General features: G+C 35.3%; 1 protein-coding gene across 6 annotated transcripts in view; it reads left to right on the top strand.

The window, feature by feature from the left end:
• MBNL2 (muscleblind like splicing regulator 2) overlaps positions 1 to 16,228 on the top strand; it is a 57,843-nt gene that overhangs the window by 18,589 nt on the left and 23,026 nt on the right. For 2 of the 6 annotated variants that reach the window (XM_044670566.1, XM_044670562.1), the window contains 3 exons: positions 7,368 to 7,421; positions 8,060 to 8,213; positions 13,636 to 13,671. In XM_044670566.1, coding sequence (XP_044526501.1) covers positions 7,368 to 7,421; positions 8,060 to 8,213; positions 13,636 to 13,671 — 244 coding nt within the window. Of the gene's footprint in view, positions 1 to 7,367; positions 7,422 to 8,059; positions 8,214 to 13,635; positions 13,672 to 15,015; positions 15,111 to 16,228 lie in introns of all 6 variants that reach the window. The other 4 variants (XM_044670565.1, XM_044670564.1, XM_044670561.1 and 1 more) reach the window with 4 other exon arrangements.

Here is a 16,228-nt window from a genome sequence, read left to right as displayed (position 1 = left end):
TGATATCTTATGAGAACTGTCTTTTTTGGTTATTTTTTTACATAACTTTTTCATATAATTTACATACATACACACAAAATAAAATTTCGTACAATTTAAAGTTACAAATAGGCATATTAATAATTTAGTTACTTAACGTTTTCCTCATAACAGTCCTATGAGGTAAATAGTATAAAAGTATTTCCTCTAGTTTTAGAGATAAGGAAACTCACTTAAAAGTCAGGTAGAAAGTTATTTTGGAACGCCTAACTTTTTTTCTGATAGAGATAAATTTAAAAATTATGGTTAGGTTCCTAGACTGTCCCACAAAAGTATATTCAGCCCACAGTGCAGCTGAACTGAATTATGGTAGTAATAATAAATCTAAGTTTCCATACACCTTCTTGAGCTCCAAACATTGAGCTCCGTTTATATTTCCAGGTGACAAGGCCATGATGGTAGCCGTCCACTACCCAGCTGTGGGGGATATTTTCACAACACCTATGTAGACTCAGGAAAGTTTTTGCAGTAAATATAGCACTAGTTACAGTTGTTTCTTGAATTGTTGCACAGTATCTAAATTCAGAATTCCAATATCGTGGAAAATATCACTGCCCACCAAAAAATAACCCAAAGAAATGGTCTTTCAGAAAGAGGAGCTACCTACCCTCTTAGACAAAGCCACAATTGGCCCATCTGTTTGGCTAAAGTCAGTTGGAAATTTCATTTCATCTTAGGTTCAGTTGGGTAAAATCAATGTGTTCTATTCTTAACCATTTCCAATGCACTAGGGACACATACTTCTATTTCTTGATCTCAAAATACAAACATAAATGGTGTCTTTTATAACTAATATAGCCAGATGATATCAAAGATTTTTAGTCACCTAGGTATGAAATGGAATGAACACACAGAATTCATTCAGCAGTTACTACTCCCTGGGAAGTAAATTAACTAAGGAACAAATCTACACACATTTGGAATTAAAATGTAAGATTTTTTTTTTCCCAGCTGAAAAAAAAATGGCTATAGAAGAATTTGAAATTTCTAGCCCAGGAAAAGGGAGAATTATTCAAGGAGTCATTTATTAAATGTCCAAGAGCTGTGCTGAGTGCCAGAGATACAGTGCTTATATTTTTATTCCTCCTTTGGTACTTGAGATATGAAAATCAAACATCATCCATTTCCCTCTGTGGAAGTTAAAAAAAAGTTAATAGGAGAGAAATTTCCTGGATAATTATACTACAAAAGTTTACTGATTTTTCATTCAAACCAATTTTATTAACATATGTGAAAACATAGTGCCAAAAACACTTTTAAAAAGCCCTTGCATCTGTTCATGAAAAACATGTAGAAATTGAGTACAGTTGGCTTCTTTCCCACCTTTTTCTTCAAAGTTGAAATGTGACATTCTGTTCAACCTTGCCAGGGCTTGCCTGGCCTCCAAACTTTGTTCCTGGTCCTTTGTCTCCTGGTCAGGCCCTGTATAGGCCCTTAGTTTTCCCATCCTGGCCCTTAGCCCTTATCCTGAGGGCTGAATCCTAACAAAACTTTATACTCTCAACCTACCTATATTCTTTTCATGAGAAGAAACTGGAGAGATATAGAGCTGAGAGCACAGGATAAACTGAAGGGATTGGACTATTAGGTCTGTGAAAGGTTAAAATAAATGGAATTGGGTCATCCAGGGGCTCTCAAAATGTAATAAAGAGACCGTTGAGAGTCCCTAAGATCCTTTCAGGGGATCTGAAAGGTCAGAACTATCTTCAAAATAATGCTTAGATTTTTAAATTTTTATTTAAATTTTAAATTTCTAATATAGCAAATACTGATAGATTTAAGGCCATGGTTTTACTAGAGCTAATACAAATTGGCTTATGAGGACTGATTGTTAAATTAGTTAAATTTACATACAAATACATGCAAATAAATAAATTGTTAAAATTTAAAAGTGTGAGGATTTATGTCTCAGAAATTGGCAAATGCTATAGGACTTGGTTTATTTGTTGATTGTTTAGATTTAAGAAAGTGATGAAGAAGATGTTAATAGTACAAAATAAAGTTGAAAATATGTTTTGAGTGTTTTGGGGTTTGTTTGGTTTGTTTTTTTTTTTTGGAGAGCTAGTTATTAAATATTTACTAGCTCACAAAACAAAATCTCTGTAGGGGGTCCTAACTAATCTTTAAGTGTAAAAAGGGGTTTGAGATAAAAAAAGTTTGAGGACCACTGCTTTAGGCTAAAGAAGAAAAAGTCTAGGGGAACAATTATTTAATTACATTCTGGCACACTTGAAGGTTATGGTTATCCAATTGGAACTCACTCAACTTCCTTTCTTTCTACTTCAGAATTTCTCTGTTTTCACCCACCTTTTTCACTTACCCAGCTTTCTCAGCGAAGAAGTATCCCTCCTACCTTTCAAGACTAATCCTTTACCTATCAAAATTTTCCTTTCCCTCTTGCCTCCTCTCAGAATGATCCTTTGTCCCTTCAACCATGCCTTCTTCCTCTCTTGCATCTTCCTTGTCTCCCTCTGCACTGCCTTCTTCTCTGCCTTCCAACATGTTCACATTTCCAATCTACCAAAAACCAAAACCAAAGGCAAACCCCTCCTGCAACTTTCTCAAGCTACTTGCCCAACCTGCTGGAGTACTTTTCAGCCCTTTAATCAATCAGTCAATCCACATGCATTTATTATTTGCTCCAACTCTGCTAGATACTGAGAATACAAAGACAAAAAGAAACCATCCAAGCTCTCAAAAAGCTTAAGATCTATTTGGGAAGACAACATATGTAGATAGATAAATATATAGAGGACAAAATGCATGTAAGATAAATGATCCAATCTTTTTTATAACCAGACATCTTGAAAGAATGGCATATAGTCATTGGCATTAATTTGCTACAAGCATCACCACCTAAAAGGCATTTATTCAGATTCCTCCAGTGATTAGCACCTTTTTTCTAGTAAATTTGTTAGGTAGATACATAGGATTTGATATAACTGTTTCTTTTGTAGTCCTATGTATTTAGTGTAGTTACAAACATTATTTAGAGAGTCTAGTAGACTCCTTTAGACTACCAAAGGGAATCATGACACTAAAAAATTAAAGAATACCTAATAATAGCTTTCTTGGGGACTACAACCTCCTTGCCTCTGATCTCTCCACCTTCTCACCTAGCCTACACATCACATTCATGTTTATTTTTCCAAACAATCATGGAATCTCAAAGAGGGAAGAGGCCTCAGATGTCATCTAATAAAACCCATCGCTGAAAAAAAGAATCCCCTTTCCTATAGCCCTGACAAGTGGTCATCTAGTATCCACTTAAATTTCTGCGATGATGGGAATCTATTAACCTCCAAGACAGTGTGTCTAATTATTAAGGAGTTTTTTTTCCTGAACATTGAGCGAGCTTCTGCAGAGGCAGCCTCAACAATCTGGCAGTGCTAAACCTAAGTCTAATCTTTCTTCTGCATGATAACCCTGCTGGTGCTTCAACATAACCATCGTGTCCCATCCCTCTTATTTATTCCCTTCTCCGGAATATATATGGCTCAAACACTTTTAATTATTTCCAACTATCAAAAAAAATAAATAAATGGAGATGCCTTGCTTTGAGGTGAGAAACACTTCATGTTCCAAAGGGGCCTCAGTTTGGTTCCAAAATTACTCCCAGACTTATTTCCTCTCCCCATTTACCCCATCTCAGGTCAAATGGGACCATTCACTGAATACAGAGGACACTTTCTGGCTTTTTTTAGCCTTTCTTTCCACCTAGAATGTTCTGCTTGGCCCACCCCCCCATGGATGTCTATGAGCAGATGTAGTTTGTAGCATAAATGAATTTCAGGCAATGGGATACTTTTCCAAGAAATGTAAAGGGATATATGATAAAGATCCATAAAAATAGGTCTCACTGGAATAAATTGATCCTTTTATAGGGATTAGTCGCATAAAATCATTTCTAGGCCTATCATTCTGACTTATATACAAAACAAATTAAATCAAGGGCAGGGGAAAACTTTTAAATTGCTTTTCTCTTCGGCTGATGTCTTGGTTAGTCTCTTTATTTCTCTTGCTTTAGAGAGGGCATCTCCTATTTTGACTATTGGAAGGAATGCATTATAAAACAGATGGAACTGACAACTCTGACTAAAAAGAAATAGGCAGCCTTTGGGTCTTTGTGCAATTAGGTCTCTAACAACTCAGCAGAGATTCCTTTCTGAAACAACAGTACTGTAGTGACAGCACATTCCTTTAGCAAAAAGCCTTTATTAGCTTGGAAAGCAGCAATATGTGTCAGGTCCAGCTGGAGTTTGGGATAACACGGCCCCTGTGATGCTGCGAAGTTAGAGAATTAAATCGTGTTTTCTGTCAGCAAAACTAATTCGGGGGCCACTTATGTGTTACAGTCTCATTCAGATTCTTTATAAGTGCATAGGAAATATTAGCCATGATAAAGAAGCAGGAAGGCTTCGCAAATGAGAGCCTGGCCCGGGTTCTGATCTTATTTTTGGCATATACGAGTTGTTCGATCACAGACAAGCCTCTTGACCTCAGATTGTTCCAGGGCTGCTCTCCAAACCTGTAAAAGCGCAGGGTGATTGCAGATTACCTGACTTGGTCTGGAGAGTTCCCTAAAGACCTGCACCAATCCAATCACAGGTCTGAGCCAATTCCACCTGGGTCAGATAGCAGAAGGTGGCACAGAGGCATGCATTCCAAAGAAAGCACAAAAGGGGGCTCACGGAATCACTGTCTCTCCAGCAGTCGGACAGGGAAGACCTCACGGACACAAAAGAGAGAAAAACAAGAATAAGAAAACCTCTTCATCTATGTAGAAGAAAAATGAGCTATAAGGACAGAGCTTGGTTCAACCTGGCTAGGAGTTTGTCTGGGCAGAAACAGTGGAAAAAATTGAAGTAATTTAGGATAATTCAATTAATTTAGTAAGTCCTACTTACTCGGGCTTCAGGAGGCACAGGGACAGGGAAGGAAGGGGAGGGTAGCATTTGAGAATTTCAGCAATAGGGGATTTCATTCCAGAAAAGTCTTTTGTGGGAGCCCTGAGGCTGGCTGAAGGAATTAATTTTGATACATAGAAAATTAAACTATTATTAGACTCAATAGTCCAGAGATTGTCAAATGATGATTCTAAGGCCATTGAGTAGGATCCAAGTCAATTATGACATGGCATACTATCACTTCCTATCCTATATGTTTATTTCTTTTTGTTTTCTTTCTTTTCTTCTTCCTAGTTTTTATTCCTTACATATACAATAGGTATACCAATAACACCAGTGATTTCCATACACATTATTGAGCCCTGCTGGTGGTTTGATACTAAAATAAAAGTAAAATAACCAGATACTAAGTTATACTCTAGCATGTGATCAAAATGGACCAAAATTACCTGAAATATAGTGATAATTAATGCTCAGGTATGCTCAATCATCATATTCATTTAAATTATCTTTGTGGAAAAAAAACATATGCTTCTCAAGTTTTCATTGATTAAACATTTTTTTTAATGTCATACTTTTAGTGAAGTAATCCTCAATATATTTAACAAACTAGCAACATAAAAGTTAGACATTAAAAGCTACATATGGTCATATAGATGACCATATACTAATTTCTGAGGAGGGAATTCACCTGTGTACCCAGTATTGATTTTTTTAAAGCAGAGCCTATGTTTCATTAGTAGTTGGCAGCCATTGATTCTAATGAATACCTTCTATCCAGATTCTTTTCTTTTCTTCATCTCTCATGAAAATTCTTTTGTATGCCTTCTTCCCATTCTTTGGCACTTGGTCAACCTAAATATTTTTTTCACCAAACATTTTCTCCCCTCATCCTTTTCTCTCTCTCCCTCTCCCTCTCCCCCATCCCCCACTATGGTTTTTAAAAAGAATTTTCAAATGTTGGTGAGTGATATTTTATTTATGGAGGAAAATGGTGACCCATTGTATGTCTCAATTCAGTGTTACTGTCTGAGTGCTTTTCCATATTTTATTTATTTTCTGTCTGCTCTGCCACATCTGGAGTTTAGAATAAATCCAACATAAATATGAATTCCTTAACTAAACATGAGGGGCTTACCTATTGTGCTGCACAAAAATGGAGGTTTTGTTTGTTTGTTTCTTTTATGGCAGTTCCTTTGATCCTATATATTTTCACAGAATGCTATTATGCTACTATGGATCTTTGCAAAAACTTGACAATATTAGCAAAATTTTCTGTTGTGATCTAATCAGATCAACCTTTGTTTTCATTTCAGCCCCTTAAATGCAAATATTGGCAACAAAGTATGGTTATGTGCTAAATATGTTATTTGGTTTAAGCATTTTAACAAGTCTGCTATTTTTAGCTGTTACTCCTTTTCTAATCATCAGTTCCATGCTCTTACTAACTTGGTCACTGATTCTTTCTAAATATATATAAATTTACTGAATATAGATAACTATGATAACTCAGAAAAACTTTTATTGCTTAAAAATGTGTCATTTTCTCAGTATATTGCGGTAAGTGGAAAAAAAAAAGCCTAAGCCACAATTCCAAATGTAGTGGATATTATAGAATGGATGATAAGTTAGTCAAGAGACATAAAATTTTAGTATGAAATTGGAAAAAATAAGAAACAAGTTTTAACTCCCAAACTTATTAAAATCAAAAGGGTACTCCATACCGCCAGGTCCACAATGGCAAAGTAAAATGAAGAACTGAGACAATTATCCACATAATTCAGTCAAAGAAAAAGAAAGTCCCAAACACTTTTTGCCTAAATTATCCAGTGTTTGTCATTTTTTTTTGCCTGAATTTTTTTGTCCCAGTTTGTCACTTCATTTTGCTACAGTAGGTCTGGTATGAAAGACGTATGGTCTTGAAGGTCTGGTATGAATGTAATATTACCCAACTTGGGCTGCAAACAACAATTATTAGATTATTTTTGTACTTGGCAACTAACTTATCAAAAGTTCTTCAAATCAATCCATGTAATCTCTTAAGATTTTTGCATTTCTGTGAAGCAATATAAAAATGCTTATGGTGTGTATGCAAGCTGCTATTTTAATTAACTTTCCTGAATTTCAAACATCTATATCTTACTCTCTTATATGCTTTTAACTAAGGTATAGTAGATGCATTTTTGCTTCAATACTAATTCAAGGTGTAATATTCATTTCTTTAGAGAACATTTTTGTTGTTGTGCATGCCTAGTGTTTTGTATGTTGTATATTGCATTCAGAATATTTTTTTCCTTCTCACCTATCCACAATGCAATGCCGTTCCCATGATGCACCTCTGCTTGCTGTTTACCTGTATGTTAATTCGCTTGAATCCCATTGGCCCACTGCCATCATGTGCTCGCTGCCTGTTATTAAAAGACTCAGTCGACTGCCAAAGCAATGAAGCGACCTCTCGAAGCAACTGTAGACCTGGTACTTTGACCTTTCACCTTTCGCTTTGCATGTAGCTTTTCAGAAAACCAACTGAGATTTGTATTGCTTTTTTTTTAACATCAGTTGAAAACAGTCATTATTATTAATTTATGGAAATATCCAATTTAGTGTTTAGCCATCTCATTTTCATATGTAATAAAATGCAAGAGAATCATTTAATCCTAACATGTTTTAATACCATTTCTAAAAAAGTTTTGAAGCAAGTTTCAATGATTTGGTAAAAGAAAGTTCTCGTTAAAAATCCTTATTAACTTTTAAACTCCAAATATTTTTTTTATGTAGTTAAGGGGAAAAAAAGTACTAGGTATTAATAATACAAGTGCCTTTTTCCTTTAGAATAGTTTAACTCATTCTTAAAGCAGATGCCATTTTTGTTGCTTGATAGTTTCCTTTTCCATAGTCTTGGTGCTACAGTCTTAGGTTAATGAAATCATGCTTTTGCCCTCAATAACAAAACCTCACTCATTGTACATCGCTGCTGTTTGAATTAAGGTGCATGGCAAAGGCATCTCTTTAGCTGTCGATTTTTAAAGTACGTTGCAATATTTTATCTCTGTGTAGACTGGGAATGTGTTGCCTTGAAGTTCTACAAGTCTTATCAAATTCCTTATTTGTAGGCCTTTCCTCCTGGTGCTCTTCACCCTTTACCAAAGAGACAAGCACTTGAAAAAAGCAACGGTGCCAGCGCCGTCTTTAATCCCAGCGTCTTGCACTATCAACAGGCACTAGCCAACGCACAGTTGCAGCAACACACAGCATTTATTCCGACAGGTATGTTCCACTTAATATTTTAGAAAAACCACCTGTTTGGATGTGCTTCTGGTAATTCACTCTCTTTTTTTCATTTTTTTAAGCTATTTGGTGACGCCTCCTCTACTTTTAAAGGTACAGCACGGACTGAAACATGGATCTAGAAGGATTTATGTTCATTTGAATTTCGTCCAAAGCCTGTTTTAATTTTAAAGCCAAATAGTCTTCTTAATTAAATACCAAACTTGATCCTTGAGATAAATGATGAAAAAAAAAACAACCAACCAACCATACATATCTCTTTGTTTTCTTGTATTTAGAGACTGAATGTTATAAATATAAAAATATCATTTTACCATAAAAATTTCTAAATGAACCTTAGATTTTTTATTAATATGTAGTGTATATTATATACATGTGCATATATAGATATATATATATTTGTACATATAGTACTCAATGGAATTCTAACCTCAGTCTTTTCCTAGGGAGTTCATTCAAAAAACAGATAATGTAATTTAAGGAAAATCTTCCAGTCCTGTTGTCCTTATTTATACCTTTCTCCATCTTCACCGATATCAAATTTGCATTCCTAGCTGTATGACCCCCAGTTGCCTAGCCCTTACTGCTCTTCTGCCTTGGAACTGATACTTAATATTGATTCTAAGACAGAAGGTAAGTAAGGATTTTTAAAGATATGTGCGTGTGTATATATCAGATTTGCAAAGAGTTTAATTCTCCTTAGTGCCAAGTCACTCCCTGGTAACATCTGAGAGGCTTCATTGTATTCACTCTTTCTGACTTCTCAAAAAAAAGAGCCATTTCCAATAATCATAGGATTCTACAGGTGAACCTTTAAGATCTAGCCTCTTGTTTCTCAGATAAGGTATTTGAGGCTTCTGAAGGACCCATACTAGGTCAGCAGTGGAGCTGGGATTAGAACCTACAGTTTCCAGCTCTGGTTCTATTACATGGTGTTGCCTTTTCTATAGTAAGAAGGTATGACACCAAGTATAGGGAGAACTCAGTTACTGAATGGTTAGTTTATACAATTCCAAGTCTGATGGATTTTTCTTTCACTTAATTAGCCTATTTTCTTTATATCACTGACCAAATTGACCTGTTATTTTGGTATCATAATATTACTATTGCCAGGGAATGACTTATGCCCTGGGGAGCAGAAAATATAATGAGGCTGTTGGGTTTTTTTAATTTTGTAAATTATTTTTTTTAAGGGAGGGTAGAAGTGGTAGTATTTCACCATTATTTAATATTGTTAAATGGAAACAGATTTAAGCTAGTTTATTTACGACCAAAAAACCCTAATGAAAGTCAAACATTTTAAGTAATATATCATTAGAGTGGTTAATCTTTTTAAGAATTTTTTTTTCAGCTCCTAATATGTATGGTAAGCATGTCAGTCTAAGAAGTTTTTTTTTAAATTGTCTTTCCTGATACTTTATTATTATGTGTATACTCTGGCATGTGTTTATTAATCTCTTTAAAAAACATTTTAAAGTTGTAATAAGTATATGAATTAAGCAAGTGAAAGGATTCATAGTGCTCTGCTTTCTTGGTTTAAAGTTTTATATTTATTTTAAAACTAGAAATCATGCTCCCACAAAATGCACTTTCCCATGTTGGAAATCACCCCGTACAGTTAAGACTTCATTGGTACCATGGTAAATAAAGCCCAATTTGTTTATATTCTGCTACATTTATAACATTTGTATTTCTATATACAAAGTTACTAGTCACTATGGCTAATGTGATTCAATGGCATTACTCCAAGTCAGGCTCATCACAAGGTTCTATGAGATAATCAGCTATTTCAGGATTTCCACAGGCATCTCCTAATGTTAGGTCGATGATATTTCCACGTCCCCTGGCTATGATGAGTTTGGGCAACAACATCGTATAACAGAGAGACAAACCTGAGTTCTGTTCTTGGCTCTGCCACTAACTTTTGGGGTCCCCAGGAGCCAGCCATCTCATTTTTATGCCACATTTCTCAGGTTTCTCCTCTGGAAAACAAGTGGGTTGGACAAAATGACCTCTAAGGTTCCCTCTAACTCTAAAATTCTGTGATTCTGAAAAACAGGTAGAAAATAACACAAAAATGTGGGAAAGTTCATCAAACCCAATACAAACCTTGCAACTGCCTATGAATCCCTAGAGCTCTGCTGAACAATGGAACTTGGATAACGTGATTCATAACACTTGTTTTATCTTATCACCTCTAGCACTAACACTTAACATCCCTCCATAATAACTGTTTCATTTAATCATAGGAAAAAAAAAAACCTCTCATTTAGAAATACTTCACTTAGAAATCATTTAGTTATTTCCCAATCAAGAAAACACATCATTCCTGTGTGCCATGTACAATTTCTTGATTTTTGTTTATGGAAGAATATTAAATAATTAAGGAAATAGAGTATGTTGTTGGGGCTGTGTGCTATTGCCCCCTATTGGATGAATTAATCATTCATGTTTGTATAGGAAAGCTTCATGTGCATTTTGGCTGTGGGAGACTAATTGTAAGCCACTTTTTTCTGTGAAATTTGAAGTGGCGAAAGGTTTCAGAAGTGCTTTCATTGATAGTCACACATTGTAATTTTTTAAATATGCAAGAATGTGAGTCTTTGCAGAGAAATTTACAGAAATATTTGTGAAATGCAATGCATGAAAGAATTCTTCATCTCAAATACTCTTTTTTCCCCTGAAATTTTATAATGCTTGCACATGTTCTCCATGTATGTTTGAAAAGAAAATGAATCTAAAAAGAAATTATCAAAACCCTTTTTTGCCTTTGCATGCCAGTTTCAGGAAATATTGTGCTCACTTTACTTCTGGCTAGTTGCAGATATTGCTTTAACTTTGTGTAAAGTACATTTCCAAAAAAAATCCATAATAGTTCTGATAATAATAAAATTATTGTTATTATTGTTGTTTAAACTACACAATTCAATTGATTACTTTGAAATCATTTTTTTTTAATTTTGCTGCTTGGTGGATGATGGTCTTCTTGCTTTAAACTGGCAGAATTTGTTTTTTTTCTCCCTACAATTTTTTTTAAGTTCAGAATATTTTATAAAAGGAAAAAAGGAGCAACATATATCCACATAGAGGTTATCCTTTATTGTAAGGTCATTCATAGTAAAGTTTTTGATGAGGGGCAGAAATCAACACCACTGGAACAAGTGCAAGATAGAAAAATGTTGCCTGAGAGTGGTATGCATATACCATCAATACCTTGCAAGACTGGGAATTCCTGTAAAAAAATGAATGTAAAACAGACACAGTCTTCATTGGTGCCTCCAGCATTTTAATAGTAAATGGTTTTCCTTTTTTAAGTTTAACCCAGTGGTTATCATTCTTTTTCTGCTAATTAGGAAAATAATAAAAAATGTACACATCTACAAAAATAGCAGCATAATAAGTCTTGGCATTTCTGTGACAGGTTTATTCTGGATTCCCAAAAGTGTTTTTGCAGACATTATCTTCTTATTCCCCAATATATTTCTCTGTAATCAGTGGAAGGCATAATTATACTCATTTTGCAGAAGGAACAACTGAGCATATAAAATATGAAATGAATAATATAGTTTTCCAGATAATTACAAATGTACACATAAACCACTTTGGTGAAAATATCCAAATGAAAGTGTTTTAAATATTGTTTTTTTCCTTTCCTGAATATAAAACTGAGCATATAAAATATGAAATGAATAATGTAATTTTCAAGGTATTTTACACACGTATTTATAAATCTCTTTGGTGAAAATATCCAAACAAGAGTGTTCTAAATATTATTTTTTTCCTTTCCTGAATGTAATAGAGACATTTTGTCAATAAAAGAAGTCACCTATCCATTTCATTTCATTAAATATCATGTAGATATGTGATAAAGAAAAAAAAAAGATTTTGGCTCACATAGTCTTCCACATGGAGGCCATATGTAGCTTTGTACAAAATCCATAGATGTTTTTTGGAGAAAATTATATAAAATTATAGATTTCTATAGCTAGTTATGCCCCCCTTTCATTTTACATAAGAGAAAACTGAGGCTATAGAAGTCTTGGACACTTTTTTTTTTAATGCAGCTTTCTTAGCTGCCTGACTGCACTATTTATTCCTATTAGGCTTTCCTCCCACTAAAACCCCTGAGATATTTTCAGTCTACAAGGCCAAACTAAAATTCCACCAGCTACTCGTCTGTCCTCTCCCATCCTCTGAAGTTTTCTAATCTTTAGTTAACCTAAGGTCATTTGTCCCAGTGACTATCATTTCCAGCCCTGACCCACCAGCTCAGTTCCAGTTTCTGATGCAATTCTGGATCCAAAATGAAAATGGCTCAGTAAGAAGTTAGAATGGAACTGAAACTAGAATCAAAATTAAGTCCCCTTCGCTCTTAAGGAGAACAGCCAAAGAGCATATCCTAGGCGATAGACATTGACACCACCCCACCCTCATCTCAGAAGGGAGCCTAAGCTCTATCTCCCCAGGGCCGGGGGCTTTCAAGCAGAAACCTAAGATTCCATTTGTCCTGAAGCTTTAGCCTGAATGGATGCCTAGCCCTATATAGACAGGGGAATTAGCCACCTGCTTTTTAAGAAGGGTGTCAAAGCTAAAGTTTCTAAACTACCAAACAATGGCATTCCGCACTGGCAAAATAAAATATTAAAAAAATATAAAAATAGAAATGCGTTGTCTTTCTGGGGCAATAGAGGAGGTTATTCAGGGCTTTTGCCAAGTAGACCACGTAAGGAGTAGGTCAGTGACAAGATAAATACCCATAGATGATGCTCTCTGCTTCCCTGTAGACCTTCCCCTCTGTTTCTGACAAGAGTTTGGGGGAATTCGAAATCTTAATTTGTTAACTTTATATGGGAATCTTGATAACCTTGCTAACTTGGAACATTTTCAGGAGCAAAGAAACAAATCTTTAAATGTAATGAAGACAATGGAATTCGCAGTGGGTAGGACACTTGACCTGAATTTAGGAATATGGATTCTATTTCTAGCCACACCGTTGACTCACACTCTGTGTGACCTTGGATAATTTTCTATACTTAGTTTTTATTGGCAAAATAACCACTGTTTTCTTTAAGGGGGATAACTTGATAATGTCTGCAAATTATTTTGAGGTCTTAGGGCAAAGGAATTAGAGACAAATCTGACTATTAATTACTTTTTAATGGCTGCAAAGAGAAATTATGAAATGCCTATCAGTCAATGTGCTTTAATTTTTGCACAAAAGCGATAAGTCGATTGTATTCATGAATGATGGAAACTATGAATGATCTTCAAAGGTCATGTTAAACTAACCTCTGCTGGTTTCTGGTTGTGCTTGAATCTCACTCTGAATGTTAACTCTAAACAGCTAACCTGTTTCTTTCCCTTTATTCACTTTTCCCACCTCCCATTGCATGACATGCAGGGTCAGTTTTGTGCATGGCACCCGCTACCAGTATTGGTAGGTTCCAACCTTTTTTATTTGTCTTTGATATTCTGTATAATACCTTCACATGCTTCAATCTTCTTTTTGGAAATCTCAGACGTTCCTTAGGAAATGGTTAGATCTGAAGACTTTATTTGACTTTAGAGTTAACTCATAGGGTTTTTAGGGGTTTTTTGTTTTGTTTTTGTTTTTAAGAAAACTACAGCTTGGATGTGATATCCCCTGCTCTAACTACCACTCTGCCCTAGCATAAAACCATGAATTCCAGTCTGCTTTTCAGTGATCTCGATTTTGATTATTTGTATATTTTATATGGTCTAGCATAAGGGGAGGGGGTATCTTACTTTATAAAAAGAATAGGCTAATTTCATTGGTGTTTTAAAGTTTCATAGTGGTGTGCCTTTATTTCCTCTTTGCTGTGTGTTAGAGTTATCAGAGTTTCCCAGAATTTTTAAAAATATTTTTAAAAATAGAACTGTTTTATAAGACAAAATGCTTGAATTGCCATCTTCATTTTAGGGCTTCTATGATCATTACTATTATTATTTTAGTTCCCCCTTGGAAAAATATGATTTAATATTAAATGTAGGCTTTAAAAAAGTCAATGTTATTGTATTAAAATAACAAGTTAAGATTAAATGTAGTATACGCTGATTATTTCCAATTAAAAATGGATCAAAAATTAACTGTACCAAAATAAGTTTTGCTATTTCATATCAAGTTTATTACTGTTTGTGCCCAGGCTATATTTTTTGACATAAATAAATTAATCCATGGCAGTTCCCATTGAAACAGGATAGGAGGGTTAATGAAAAATAACGCATTATGAACTTGGAGCCAAATTGAAAATCTCAGCATTGCTGAATGCTAATAAAATTTCAATTTAATCATAAATCATTTTAAGGAAGAGCATGTCCCATGTTGATCTGACAGTCAAAACATTTTGTCTTTCAAAAATCTGTCAAAGAATTAAAGTCATGTGTTCCTACATTATCAGACAATTTTAATCCTGTTCATAAGAACCTTACAGCCACTAGGATTAGAGATAGACAATCTGGGGGAAAAATTACACTTAGAAATAAAACTCTTATGAATACAACAGCCAAAGGAATCTGCTTTGGATTTTCTGGGAATCACTGATTTTGTTTTAAAACTTCCTTTAATTGTACTTGTAATAAGCTATTTTCCCTTTTTTATTTCTCTCCCATGCTTCCTTGCTTTGCATTGTGGTTGCATGCCATCTGCTGGTTTAACCCATGATGGCTTGCTGCTCTGATATTCACCATGCCAAAATACCACTTCTATCACCATAATGCTACACCCTACTGTTCATTGCTTCCATGGTTCCCCTCCTGAAAGTACCCATGATGCACAGCGCTACGTCCGCCACTGTCTCTGCAGCAACAACTCCTGCAACAAGTGTCCCCTTCGCCACAACAGCCACAGCCAATCAGGTTTGCTCCTTTTAAAGCTTTCTTTCACAAATCCCAAACTCTAAATGAGTGCTGATACTTTGAAAAAAAAATTCTCGGTGAGAATTTTTTTTCATCTTTATCCATCAAATTTTATTTTTAATGAGTTTATAGCAATCATTTATGGACAGGTTGCACTTATTTAGAGTTAACATTTACTGCCAATAATGATGTAGCTATGTTTTGTGTTGCACTGTTCGTTTTTGTACCTAATATTGTGTAATTAACCTGACAGGCTTAAATTTCTTTTAGTAGAGCATTGCCTATCCAGTGGAATCAGAATTTCTATGTTAAAAGACGTCCAAACACACCATGGGCTGTTTCAAACTGGTTATATTTTAAGGTTTTATCCACACAAAGTGAGGTATGGAACTGAGGCAACTATTCAGTTAATTGAGACCCAATGATCTGCTCTGGAGGAAAGGACGGTTCTCTTTTTGGAGCCGACCCTTTTTTCCTCGGGAACAGATTCGGGGTGGGAGGGAGGCTTGGGAGGGGGAGGAGGTTCCATTTTTCTGGATTGATGGTTCACACTGATTATTACATAATCACTGGACTCTTCACATATTGTGTTAGACACAGCCTTAGTATCCATTTAACCAGACATACAGTACTCTAAGATACTCTTAAGAAAACACAAAGACTCTAGGCAATCAGTCTTGACTAATTAGTTCAGCTTACAAGAACATGGTGCTAATAAGATCAAGATCTTCAGTTCAGTCCTGACTGTGATGGCCAATTAGTTTTCCCCTACCCCGTGGCCACAGGCTGTAGAATAAGCAGGAGAGCATGGATGGATAAACACAAGTCATGATGTCTCTTGGAAAAACAACTCATAGTATGTATTTTGCTCGTGGACATCTTCATAAAAGAAAGATAGGGCTTTTTTTCTACTATTGTAAAGGATGCTGGGGAAAAACTAAAGCTAGTAGAACGGTGGCTGGGGTAAAGGGAGAGAGAAATAGGGGGAAAGGGGAGAGAGAAAGGAGGGGAAAGAGAGAGGAAAGAGGGGGGAAGAGGGAAAGAGAGAAAAGAGGAGAGGGGGAGAGAGAAAGAGGAGAGAGAAGGGAGAGGAGAGGAGGAGAGAAGAGGAGAGAGAG

This window comes from Gracilinanus agilis, chromosome 3, assembly GCF_016433145.1.
Source record: "Gracilinanus agilis isolate LMUSP501 chromosome 3, AgileGrace, whole genome shotgun sequence".
Lineage (NCBI taxonomy): Eukaryota > Metazoa > Chordata > Mammalia > Didelphimorphia > Didelphidae > Gracilinanus > Gracilinanus agilis.
This window is presented reverse-complemented; position numbering and strand designations above follow the sequence as displayed.